The sequence below is a fragment of the Columba livia genome, chromosome 6 (assembly GCF_036013475.1).
Source record: "Columba livia isolate bColLiv1 breed racing homer chromosome 6, bColLiv1.pat.W.v2, whole genome shotgun sequence".
Lineage (NCBI taxonomy): Eukaryota > Metazoa > Chordata > Aves > Columbiformes > Columbidae > Columba > Columba livia.
Genome location: NC_088607.1, coordinates 36,036,838 through 36,050,664, shown reverse-complemented (window position 1 = coordinate 36,050,664; position 13,827 = coordinate 36,036,838). Strand labels below are relative to the sequence as shown.

Below are 13,827 nucleotides of genomic sequence, written 5' to 3'. Positions count from 1 at the left end.
CTCAACTGCTCCTGAGATCCCTGTGTTACGCAGCTAGGCATGGCAGCAACATCTCCATCCGAGCTTCTTCGGGAAAGCTATTATCTGCACCACCACGGCCTCAGTGATGTAAGGTCAAGAAGAAACAACCTAAACGAAAAGAAACGGAGGAAACTCAGCAGAGCTGCCACACATGCAATATTCTCTTAACTGGGGAAAATAATGTTGTTCAAGAGCACCAATTCAAAAATTGAATAGTTATTTATTGTTCCAGAAGTACATTGCTCTTTTATACATATTTCATAAATGATACAGGATTTTACACATGTTCAGAATTCTTTTAAAGAAGGACTTTTCTCCATGCTCCCTCCCTCATCCCAAACACACACCAAGGATTCAGCTACAGGATTGTGTTCATTTTTTTCCCCTTAAAACTCACCACACAAACAGGATAAAACAGATTAAAAAAATAATCACACAATGTAAATCAATTGAAAGACAGAGGAAAAGAAGGAGGGGGAAAAAAAAACTAGGAACATGCACCCATTCGGTCCAACATGCCATTGAGTGAGAAGAGGCAGCAATCCCAGCTGTGTTTCCACATCTGCAAGGCACCTGGAGTCTAGTTAATACTGATTTGTTTTTTTCTTTCCTAGCATTTTTTTTTTTTTTTAAAAAAAAGAAAAAAACAACACAAAAACAACAAAACAAAACCCAAACAGAAGCCTCTTTTCCATGACACAGTGAGGAGTAGTAGTGAAACATCAAAAAAGCAGCCAGTCTTTCTGTAGATAAAGCTCAGTGCCCTTCTCCCACCTTCATCCTGTCTCCACAGTATTTATCAGCAGGATGCTAAAACAGACTGACCTGCTTTGAATGAAGAGATGTTTTATCTGCTTAGAAATCAGCCAGCCTTGGCTAGAGGAGAGGGCAACGGGTTCACTTTCCTTCCTCTATTTCTTTTAGCTAAGAACGAGAAATGTCATTAGCCCCTCCTAAGAAATTCTGACCTGTGGGTGCAAAGTTCATTTAAAGCTACTTAATTAGGGGAACGTTCTAGAGAACTGAAGTAGTTCTGTGTCCTGCACTGTAAGAGCCCCGGGCTTTCAAAAAGCCTCTGGGCAAGGAAAATGCTTTGACAGTCTTTGAGACCTTCTATCCTGGTACACAAGCAGTCAAATATTAAGTTTAATTATTCCATGTGCCAAAACTGTTCATTTAAGCAGGAATCATGATTCTGCAACAGTTTTATAATCTTCTAAACCTTCATAATTTCATAGTCCAGGTGGCTATCAGATTTGGGGCAGGAAGAGGGGAAATATCCCTCCCTTAAGACTGAATAGAAAAAAAACCTCTCATGCGATGCTGCCACTGATTTCCAGAAGGAGCTCAAGGGCACTGGGATGCAAAGTTTATGTAGTTATTATGGAATAATCCAAAACATCAATTATCAAATGTCCGGAAGGAAACTCGCTCCTTCTCTCACTTGGCTACAACCAGTCTGTGCTACAAATAAGGAGGAAGGCAGTGGAGCACATGGGGTGGGCTGGGAAGGGGAAGCTCACGGTTTTCCAGTAGAAAGCAGTCTCGTAGTAACCTTAGAAAAGAGACCAGGGCTGACCAGAAGTGTGCGTGTTAATGGCGGTGGAGTGCAAGTTCTGATCACCAGCCATAGCTCCAGGTGGCTTGGATTCTTTGCTCCTTTTATTTTTTTTCTCCTTTATTTTTATTGAAAGAGAAAGAGAGATCGGAATCAGGTAAAGGAAACTTTAAAAAGCTAAGCAGGCTGCTGGTGTCTTATCAAGAGGCAGACCCTGCAAAGCTGGAAGAAGACACCCCTGCACCCCCAGCATTACATTCTTTTCATGAACCCCCCCAATCCTGTATTTGTACACAATTGCCATTCAGACGGTTTTTAAATGTGACTATTTGCCAAGCCCTTTTCAGAACTAACATTCCACAACGTCCCATCTTCAAGGTTTAAGAGATTTTCCCCCTACAGTCCTTTGTCTTGATTAAAGGTAAAAACCCTTCACCCCCACACCACCTCCCAGCTTCCACCTGCAATGCTTTAATTAAAAAGGCAAGAGCTATGAACAGGTTTTTTGCCGGGGTTCAGAGCTTCTTTGCTGATCAGTCCTTCTCCTCAATCTGCTGGATGGGCAGGTGAACCTGCAGTGGGTCTCGAAGCCTCTTAAGGTCCAACTCTGCCTAAAAGTAAAAGACACATTAAAAAAGAACAAGCTCTCGATACACCTTGCTCAATACCATTCCACTTTACAGAATGAAAAACTTTGCCATAGTTCCCTGTTTTTCCTGTCCAGAAGGGAAGCATTTAAAAAGTAAAACAAAGTCATAGGCTCGTATTTGGGAAAACCATTCTCAGCACCGTAAGACATTTGCTCTGTACTTCTCTCAACTTGTCCACGTGCAGCCACTTAGAAGGAATACGGCAGGCAAGGTTTGATCCCCATAAAACCACTGGAACCCTTTAAAAAATACGGCTAGATTAATGGGAACGGTTGTTTCTGTAAGAAAAGCTCCATGAAAATCCAGTCACCCAAGGGTACCCATATTCAACGTGGCACGAGAAAACACAGAAGTCTTTGAGTTTTCTCATGAAACCAAGAGAGCCTAGTCCTAACCTTCCTCTGCTTCTCATGCAGCTCCTTCTCCAAGGCAGGAGGAGAACACATCTCACCCTGGATATCCTACACTGTCAATTCCAGAGCCTGGGAACAAATAGAGAATGATCCGGAGCAGTGAAAAAGAATGTGGTAGCTCTGCTTTTTCTGCCTGTGCCATCCTTCTGCAGATAGGCTCTCAGAAACACAAGGAAAAATCTCCACCCATCTCCTTTGTTAAACGGATCACACAGTGCGGACAGTCTGCCAAAAGCGTCTGTCTCTAGAACATGAGAAATCTGTCCCCGTTGCTTCTAACAATACAGCTACATGTTTTGAAAGTTATTTTCCAGGACTGCAACCCAGTGCACTGAAGTGCTATGTCAGGAAGATGTTGACTGAATGGATGCCAGGCTTCACTCCTCACTAAATCCATCTGGTGTGGAGGAGCTGAGGAGGAAATCTTGAATTAGGCTCCTCTGAGGCATGAAGTGCCTGGAGCAACTAAAGATTTGCCAGCAGTTTCTAAAAGGCCCTTACAGACAGATATAGGCAACCACTTCATGGTGATTTACACATCCAGCAGTTCTATTCCTGGGCATATCAGAGCCAATTCAGTGATTGCACTGGGGCTGTGACAAGAAAATGGGCTGAAAACTTCAGAAACACCCATTCTTATTTGAGGTGCATCTATTAATAGCAGCTAAGAACTAGCAAGCAGTAATTTCTTTATCTTATTTCTGGAAAAATTCTTGTTACCTGAGCAATTGCATCCTTGAGTTGATTGTATTTCTCTAGATCAAATCGTGTCTTTTTGGCTCCTTTATGGAAAAATAATAAGTACTGTCTGTCTCTAGCTTCTGGATAAACATATTCCTAAAAAGACAAAAGGAGAGAAGATCCGAATAAAGCCACAATAGGATGCAACACCATTAGCACAATACGTATCAGAGGCATTTTGGGAGGATGACTAGTTTCTGCCAGTGAAGGCACACGACCAGACAGCATTTTTTAAGGTCACGCAGCGTGGTGGGGTGACCCCAATCTAAGCAGCTGAGCCCCCGCCCAGTCACTCCCTCCCTCCCCTATAGGCAGGTGAGGGAAAAGAATCAAAACAGCAAAACCCAAGAGAAACAAAAAACACCAACAACAGCTTAATAAATGAAGGAAAAAAAAAACAACCCAGAAGAGTGGTGCAATAGCAATCACTCACCACCTACCATCAGCAGACTGATGTCCAGCCAATATCCGAGCAACAGCTATTTTGGAGAAACTCCCCCCATTTTAGTGCTGAACACGATGTTATACAGTACAGAATATCCCTTTGGGCAGTTTGGGTCAGCTGTTCCAGCTGGGGCCCCTCACAACACCTCACCCACCCCAGCCTGTACCTGGGACTGGGGGGAGCAGGGGGAAACACCAAGAAACACAGGCGGCCTTGATGCTGTTAAGCAGTAGCAAGAACTTCAGTGCATTATCAAGGCTGCTTTGGTCACAAATTCAAAACACAGCACTGTAAAGAACATCAACTCCACCCCAGCCAGAGCCAGGACAGTCAGGCATTTGCTTCTCCACCACTATAATGCACTCCGGCAGCAAGTTACCATCACCTCCCTTCTGTCCCGAATGTGTGAATCCTTCCATGCAGAGAGAACCAAAACTAACACGTCTCAGGGTTCCAATACTGACAAGTTTTTGGGGAGAAACAGAGGGGGGGAAAAAAGGAGCTATAAATACTGGAATAAACCTTTGTAAGATGATCCTTACTCTCTTTTTCTTAAGGTCATAAACACTCAACAGCTAATTAAAGCAACTCTAGATGCTGATGAGTTCATCTCTCAACCAAGCTATGCGAGCGAGATAAGAACCCAAGACCACAGCTTTTACCAGCCGATGCTCTGCTGTAAAATTCACGACTTTTTAGAGCGTGTAGATAACTCCGAGCAGCAGAGCTGTTTGCACCAAATCCCACACACAACCCCTACAAAGCGCAGGTCTGTCTGCTGAAGTTAACTCTCGCTCGCTCTGGAACACGGCACAGCCTCTGTGCCTGCTGTGCTGCCAGGGATCAGAGCTGCCTGCTGGAAAAAAGCTGCATTTGAGTCAAGCCAGCCCTGAAACAACGACATTTCAAGGTCTGGCTGAAGAGTTACTAATTGATAGAGATGGCGATCAAAACAATAAATCTGAACTCAAACATGCCAGAAGTTCCAACCACACTTAGTGGAAACTATTGCAGCATGTGTCCCCAACCCCTGAAATGATGCAGCTGACAGGCCCCTGGGACACCGTGTTGGAACACCTGGAACAACTGTTGCGATGGTCTTGAGACAGTAGAAACTCTTTACGCCTGCCTTCCCTAATTTTTTAGGTGGGACTACGAAGTTTAAACAAGAATGATGAGAAAAAAACGTATGTTGGAAAAACCATGTAGTCTGTCACAACTACAATGATCCAGAGAAGGATCTTTCATCTGGATGGGAGGCTAGATCCATGAAACACTTAAACAAAAGCATTTCCAATGTGATCCCTGAACCTTTGTCTCTTTAAAAAGGCCAGAGAACACAGAGATGTGTTCTTCCTTGAAACTCAGAAGGTACCTCATCCACCCATAGTTCATCTGGGCTGATAAATCACAGCACTTAGAGGTCTCCAGTGCAAGTCAATGTGTGTGATGCTGCGTGCATGTGTGCAGAAACCATGACCAGACAGCAGACGATCCTGTATAGCTAAAGCAATCAATTACAGAACACACATATGTATTTATGGTAAGACAACCAGAAAAATCAGCAGTGACCACCACCAGAAGAGCCCACAACCATACACCACCATCCTGGACAGCACAAATTAAATCAAGTGGCATCTATGTTCCAACAGAACAAGGAAGGGGCAAGGTGACTTCTAACAGACACAATTTTCCTATTTCTTTCGGGAGCAAAGTTCAAAGCAAGTCTTCTACTGAGGGGTCAACATCAGCATGACAAGTCCTACCTGGCGAGTCATTACGAAATAAGCATACATTGCCATGGCACTACCATAGGTGATGAAATAGGTGACTGGTTCCATAATGTCCCAAGAATATTCCCACCAGGTGAGGCGGGCCAGAATCCCAAACTGAGTGGCCATGTAGGCCAGGCCTCCCCACAACACCAAGGTTGTCCTCTTCTCTGCTTTCCTGCTGAGCTCCATCCTTACCTGCAGGAGACAGAAGTACATGCCTTATATTCTCAAAAATAATTTTGCCAATATAATTAAGAGATAACGTAAAAATAACAGCTTGCATTTATATTAAAAATCCTAAGTGGTTTCATACGTATGATTTGAGTTTAGGTTATGCAGACAAATCCAGACTTCTATCAGTATCTTGCCATCAGTCATATCTTCCCCGAGCATGCTCTGGATACCTTGCAAAGCTGCTTATTTCTCTATGTTCAGAGGAGTTCTGCTGCATTAGCCCCGGTCTTTATTTACTACCAAGTTAATTTCCAAATATATAAACCAGGGAAACAAAACACTTCCACAGAAACAGATATGGTTTGGTACATACTTAGTGAATCTTCTGCTTCAGTGATCATCAAACTATTCGAAGCATGCCAGGCACCTAATTAAAACCCTGAAATAAATGAAGGATGACTTTAGAGAATAAGTAAAATACAATGAGAACCTCTTACTTTTTCTAGTGGTGCTAGTTGCTCCTTCAATTCCTCTAGTCGCCCTATCAGCTCCTTCTCTTTATTCAGCTGGTGCTCCTCAATGCACAAGGCGGTATACAACTGCTGAACCAATGTCTTGACATCATTCAGCATCGTTGCGTTTTCATGGCTTAAGAGCTCTAGGGAAAAAAAACAAAGGCTGCTTTATATGCATTTATCCACAGAATTTCTCATATATGCTTCAGAAACTGCTACTAGTCTGCACAAGAAATGCATGAAACTATCTTTTCAGCAAAGAAGTATTTGGAAGAGCTCCAGCATGCTAAGACAATGCTATTTCTTCAAAAGAAAACCAAGGTTTATTATTGGGTATTCCTAATATATGATAAGAAAAATGAAAAGAGATCCATGCTATTAGCTTGCCAGGTATCAACGGCTACTTCTAATCCATAATTATATACAAGACTTAACAAAGACAAATGAATAACTAAACGAGGCTGATCCATCACATCAGCTGTTGAGAAACAGCCAGAATCTGTCAGCAATCATGGTTATTGATGATGGCCAGTGAAGACCTGGCTTAATGGCCCCAGAACACGCAGTCTTATGATAATTATTTTGAGTAACAATGCCAGGAATTGTTTCTCAGCACTCTGTGGGCTATCCCATACTGTGCTGCCTACAGGACAATGGAATTGTCTCTTACAGTATATTTAAAGACAGTAACAGGGCCACTAGAGGAAAATGCCTTTATCCCTGCATTTCAACACAAAAAGTATTCCTAAAGGAAATCAACTTGTAAAGGATTTATGACTAGTGGTACATTACACATTCCATATGAAAAAAAAAATGTTTCAAATTAAAGCAAAAGAACTTGACATTAGCCAAATAATCTAAAAACATATAGATAGATAGATAGATTGATAGATAGAAGCATCCTTGGGCCTGTACCTTAGGTCATCCTCTCAGAATAATGAGTTTACCAACACAGAGAGCAGAACTGACATGGAAAAGTTGCAGGAACCCATCTAGACTTGGCCTGCAACTCTCAAACCAGCAACAAGTGAGAGAATTTCAATTGATTAAAAGCTACAGACAGCTTAAGTTTTAACACCAGCAGCTAAAGGGAAAGAAGTGACTCAGTTGTCTGTGCCAAGGCAGAACACACCATATCCTCCCCCAGCTAAAGGGCTCCTGCTCCCCTATAGGGGGAAAATAAAAAGAGGTGTGTGTGTTCCTACTGAAGTAACCATCCAAAAGTACTTAGCACTTAAGATGACAGTGTTGTGGCATTTCCATTTCAAAATACACAGGGTGATTCTGTAAAAATGGAAAAAAAATAGCTGAAAAGTTAAAACAGAACTAACAGTCTGATGAGGACCGGTTGAGGGAACTGGGGCTGTTTAGCCTGGAGAACAGGAGGCTGAGACCTTATTGCTGTCTGCCTGAAAGGAGGTTGGAGCATGGAGGGTGTTGGTCTCTCCTGCCAAGTAGCAAGTGATAGGACAAGACAAAATGTTCTCAAGTTGCACCAGAGGAGGTTCAGATTGGATATTAGGAAAAAATACTTCATAGAAAGGCATTGGAACAGGCTGCCCAGGGAAGCGGTGGAGTCACCACCCCTGGAGGGGTTTAAAAGGTGTTTAGACGAGGTTCTTAGGGACACAGTTTAGTGCTAGAGTTAGGTAAGGTTATGGTTGGACTCGATGATCCCGAGGGTCTCTTCCAACTGAAATGATTCTATGATTCTATTTACAGGCACATTCATTTTAATACAAGCTAACTATAGAAATCTCCATGGCAAATGAATCAGAGGCAGCTATTTCATGTAACCTAGGTGATCCCAGAGCTCACCTACCACCACACAATGGGCACATCTTACAAGCGAACCAACCAAAACCACACCGACTCATTAACACAGACTTCGCTCTCCCAAACATTAGGTGAGATGTATGAACCGCCCTACCTTGGGAGAGCAATTTCTCCAGTGCAGAAATAGACACCATGTTTGCGTTCTCATTTAGTTGTGAACAATAAAATGCTGTAATACATGATAACTTGCCTTGCAAAAAGCTCCTCGGGAGCTAACTATACCTACAGAGAAAGGTGGCACACATCAGCATGTCTCTCTAGAAGCCAGACACCCGGGGTAGCCTCAGACCCAAAAGATATGGTCAGTCTCCTGATTTTTGATCAATCAACTTGCTTTAATGTGTCATCTTATTCAGGCTGCTCAAGATGGTAAAAGGAACATCAACACTTCCCTCAAAGCTTTTGCCTTATAAATGATTTTGTTCATTATCTACTGCTTGAAGAGAGGCAGGCCCAAAGACTAGGGAAAACATCCAGATAAATAGGGGAAGGTGTTTTCACCATCTAACCTCAACCAGATGTGCAAGCCAAGTTATAACTCCTTCCTAATTTGTTAGTCTGTCTACATGGCTAAAAACTCCTTTTAGAAAAATACTGCTTGCAAACTTTGTACTTTTGCCTGCAACAATAACAGAACTATAAGGTAGAAAAATCCCCCCTTATCTGTGAGCTAAGCAATGAGCAGACCAATGTTTCCCAAACTGGTCCTTCTGCTTAAGTCCTCAGCCATAAGTATTTAGTATGCAAGAACCAGGAGCTTTTTGAAGCCTAATAAGTTGCCTAGGAGAAAAGATGGTAGATGAAAATACCAAGTTCCTGCCACTGCCAGTAACTCTGGAGTGTCTCAAAAAGTTCTCGCAAGTTTTCACATCTTGAACGTTACACAAGTACCCAAACTCCTGTTATTTAAAAGCATTTTCTGATTGACTCGCAATAGGCTGGTTTCCCCTGCTACTGGATTCTTAGTAATGTAATCTTCCAAGAGCAGAGTCTCTTACTTCACTGTTTGTCAGCTAACAGTTTCAGGGTTTATTTGCAATTATTTAAAGTACCACACTTAAAAGGAAACAGTGTTGACTGTCAGGTGAGGGAACAATTGATTCTTCTGAATCAGAAAACATAAGTTTCAATCTAATTCTCATTTTGTATTGTACTCCTTCAGAATGAGCTAAACTAAATTACTTTGCAGTTATTAGAAAAAAAAAATCAGAAGAAGTTAGAAATGGAAAGAAATTACATTTCTTCATTTATTCCTTTAATGAGGGATACTGGCTTTGAGTAGAACAAATATTTGCTTTCCATCACTGACTACTCTGATTATGTGGGTATCACTAAATCAGATTCCAAGGGCAGGATTAGAAACGCCAAGGTTTCCTTCAGAAATAACATTTCATGTTTTTGAATGAGTGAAATAAACCATGCTACCATTAAACAGGGAACTGAAGACTGATTTTTTTTCTGCTGCTTGCCAGAACCAGGCTGCTTTACCTCTCTTTGGTGGTCTAACATGGTACGTGACATCATTAATGATCAGTTTGAAGTCATCCAGCAGAAGTAAATCTATGCCTGTGGAGGAGGCGACACGTGTGCCATCTGTAACGCAAACACAAGCGACTCATTAAACTGTTGAAACAAAGCACCTGAACATGCTGTGGCTAAGCTGTAAAGCCAGCCCAAATCCAGTTGTTGGACTTCTGCATCTTCCTACAGAGGATACTCTTTGTCAAGACTGATACATATACTGGGAGACCTTATAATGCCAATACTAGCTGAGCTATGTGTGCAGCTGCTTTTCTGAATTAATGATATTTGGGGTCATCTTATAAAAAGAAGTTCCCTCCATCCCACGCACATTGAATATTTGACTATGTTTCGCAGTACAATCCGCTTAGGTGATCTTCATCTCTTCCCACTGGCCTTAGAAATTATTTAAATCTCCGGTATGGGACAGCTTCGACATCACTAACCCAGCAAAGACTTCCCTCCCAGGCCAAGACTTTTAAGGAAACGCCTCCTTTGATGGCACTTTCATAAGACATCTTAAGAATGTTTCAGAGCTTTGGTGGCTCACAGACATATTGAACAATACGGTGACATAAGAGATGGAAAACATAACTGGGTTTTCACAGCCAAGCAAGATATTGTTTCATTTGTATCATCTTTTACACCCAGCTCCTTACAAATCAATTAGAACACCTACATCGGTAGCATAGCTCGCACCTTTCCTACTAAATAGTAGGAAACTCACCCAAAACACCTCCAGCAGGACTAGAGTCTATGAGCTCAGCATTAGGAACGTTTTCCTCGTCCTTCACTCTACAGTCAGATTTCTTTAGCACACCTGACTACACAGAGATAGTTAACAATATTCCTACTTCAGGAATGATGTTTCTACTTTCTGCTTTTCCAGGAACGCCACCATAGTAAACTTACATTGAAAAAGCAAAAGGTTGGATAAAGATAGCTGGCAGGCGAGTAAATCAATTAGTTTGTAAACAACAGTACCTGCTGAGTAGATTGCAACCCGATCAATTCCTCGGTCCTCTGCTTGCAGCTGTTGTAAGAACACACCGACGGAGTCCGAGATGGGTTTAAGCGTGAACTGGCAACGTTCACGCCGGGATGGAAGATTTACAGAGATCACAGGTAACCCGTTTTGGTAAACCACCGTCACTTCTACAAAGAACACAAAAATACAAGTTTATAATTAAAAACTAAATATTCTTGCAATAGTTTTGTGCTTTTCTCATGGGGAAAGAGGCAAATGTTGGTAGAGCTGAACATAGAACAGACTGACTTTTTTGGTTCATCTTTTATCAAGAGATGTGTGCATCAAATTAAAACCAAGGGATGTCGAAACTTTTCACTCCCATTAACTTGGTGGCATCTGTTAAACTTCCTGTGCTTTGCAGAAAAGTAAAATACACTTATTCTAAGCACAATCATGTTGATATTAAAGGCCACATGATATCTGAAAGCCACAACCTAGCAGCGCAGTATGTTTTGGTTAGTTTTTGAGAATCAAATTATTTTGGCCTATGGAACACAAAACACTGAGCAATTTTATCAGGATTTATAGCCCAGAAGACAATTGCAGACCATGTATATTAGAAAACATCAAGGAAGAACCTACTTTAAACGTTTTTGTTTTTGTTTAGTTCTGGTTTCCTCCTCTTTGTCCTGAGGCAACAAATCTTTAAGAGAGCAGTCAGGAGTATGAGGTTGGAGGAACAGCACTCTGAGTTTAAGCTTCAAGGTCATTTCATCTAAAATTCATAGGATCAATACACTTTGTACTCCAGCAGACGTTACTTCCCAGGTGTAGATAAAAGGACGTTTCCATTTCTTTAATGCTGTCAAGAGCTTTTTCAAGAGCGTTCTTAAAGATTTCAGTGCACCTTTCTAAAATTGGCGGTAGCGACCTGCGTGAACTGTCAGCCGGGTTTTATTTTAGTGCCAGAAAGACAGCCCACTCTGTGCAGACATAGAAAAGAGAAGGTAAACGTTTGTACTCCCCAAGCCCTCTACTGAGTCACACACAGTCAAAAGTCTCCCTAAGTGGAGAAGTTACTAAGATATAGAAGCACACCTAAAAATGATTCACATTGCATTGCTATGTATTTTCCTTATGTAAAAACGTAAGGTCTTTTTTATTGCACAGAGCATTTGCTGTTGTCTCAAGGATTGTGCAGTCGCACCCACCCACGCGGCATCTGGCTCGGTGTTCCCACCTGTTGGAGCTCTGGCCAACTATAGGAACCACACCATCTACTTAAACTCGTCTAACTCATGTATTGATACAGCAAGTCAATTTAACCAGCCAACCTCAAAACTAGTCGGTCAAACAAGTCAACATAAGTAGAAATAGAAATAAGTATTGTCATCTTAACTACCAAAGGAAACTATTTCTCAGCAATGCCACTGTTAAGAAAGTTGTGCAACCAACAGCCTTTATTCTTCCCCTTTCAGTGATTTGCTGCCAGATGATGAACTCATTTATCACAGGATCATTTGCATATTAGGACAAGTCTTGGGGCAACGTGCCTCTCCAAAGAGGGGAGCTGATGGATGTTGAGAAAAGATATGCCAAGTACGCTTTGGCAAAGCCAGAAGAGTTCTCTTGGGCTTTTGAGTTTCCCCTCACGTGAAGTGAATCGAGCATTCAAAGGCTTTTTCCCCTCTTTTGGGGGTTTGCTCTCCAGTACCAACAGAGCCTGGGTGGAAGTGACCAAGTACAGACATCCAAAATGACTACAGCATCCCAAGAGGTCCCAGTATATGGAAGCCTGTAAGTGCCTCTTTCTCAAGACTCTGACAACTCACAGGATTTTAGTAGCTTTAGTTTTCTGATTAGAAACTTGGAGACAACAGTGAGATATTTACTGAGGGAAAAACCCTGCCAATTTATGAGGACAGTTAGACAGAATTTCAAGCTCCTTATCAAGCAGCTGTTATGACACCAGCTATTGAATTTTTGCATTCTTTCACTCAAGTATTTGAGCAAGAGACTGCTAAGAAATAGATCGTCATTAGCCACTTCGGTGATAGCAGGGTCAGAAGGAGTGCTCAACACGTTTAGAAGCTTAAAACAGCCACTTAAATATTGAATTCATTGGTTTTGTGAGTGGCATACACAACATTAATGTATGTACAAGACATGAAAAACATTATTTATCTAAAATGCTACCTTCACCATACAAAGAGCCAATTCATTGTAGAAGAGAACAGATAACGGTGTTAGCACCAACACTTTTCCGTATGTCCCAGCTGGCACAACACAAGGACACAGCTTTGGAGGAAGCACCTGCTGCATTTTAACCCTCCATGGACCAGACAAAGACAAATGCAACAGGTCAGACTGCACCAAGAGCCACCGATGCCGGCAGCACACACAAAACCTTTCTCGAGGACGTCCACCTCAGGGGAAATGCTGAAGACCAAATTGTTTCTTTCGGAGGACAGGGACAGTAAGTTAGGAATTACAGCTGGTTTACATTTACCTTACAAAAAGCTTGTAAAAGTAATTTTCTCGCCTAATTCACTGGTGGGGAAAGTCCATAATTCCAGTTGATCCTCTCATCACCTCCCACACAAGTAATGCCTGGTCAAATTTTTACTGCTTTGGAGAAGGAAGAGCTCAGAGGTGAATAAAAAACAAAGTAATAATCCAAAGGACATGTCAATAACACAAAACTAACAGACAGCAGCAGACAGCTCCAGTAAAAGTTATTAACACAAGATGCTGCGATGCAGCTGTCCGCATTGCCCTCCTCCGCTCTGCCAGCCCTGTGCATTGCCTGCATGAGGGTAATTACAAGTTCCTAAGTGGACAAAGCGTTTTGGCATTTCACTAATTATAGAGCTAACATTTCAGCTAATCTTCACTGATTAAATTTCAAACCAGTATTTAAATACATGGGATAAGTAAAAGAAAGTAATTGTACACAAGTGTGTTTTGCTTACATTTATAGACACCTTCAACCTGGCCAGGGATGCTGCTAAATAAGATTGTGGAAGATTTTAAAAGCTTTACACGCTATATTAAGCATGAGGTTGCTTTGAGGTATGAATTCCATGCGAGCACCACAAAGTTTTGACTCAACCATATGTGCACCAGTAACGGGTCATTAGTGCTTTTTAAAAATACTTCTGTTCTCGCATAAGAACAACTTGAGCAACACACTGAGCCAAAATAAGGT

The 13,827-nt window shown here is 41.8% G+C and overlaps 2 protein-coding genes across 2 annotated transcripts in view; both read right to left on the bottom strand.

Annotated features, from left to right (window-relative positions):
• OIT3 (oncoprotein induced transcript 3) overlaps positions 1-149 on the bottom strand; it is a 29,390-nt gene extending 29,241 nt beyond the window's left edge. Inside the window, exon 1 of the mRNA XM_065068096.1 lies at positions 1-149. The gene's annotated coding sequence lies outside the window, so the exon portion shown is untranslated.
• A 72-nt stretch (positions 150-221) lies between these two features.
• The window catches only part of MCU (mitochondrial calcium uniporter), a 94,195-nt gene continuing 80,589 nt past the window's right edge, over positions 222-13,827 (bottom strand). Inside the window, exons 3-8 of the mRNA XM_065068107.1 lie at positions 10,634-10,804; positions 9,617-9,721; positions 6,275-6,435; positions 5,595-5,798; positions 3,363-3,479; positions 222-2,190 (exon numbers count right to left, since the gene is read on the bottom strand). Of these exons, the coding sequence (XP_064924179.1) occupies positions 2,113-2,190; positions 3,363-3,479; positions 5,595-5,798; positions 6,275-6,435; positions 9,617-9,721; positions 10,634-10,804 (836 nt within the window). The 3' untranslated portion in view covers positions 222-2,112. The remainder of the gene's footprint in view (positions 2,191-3,362; positions 3,480-5,594; positions 5,799-6,274; positions 6,436-9,616; positions 9,722-10,633; positions 10,805-13,827) is intronic.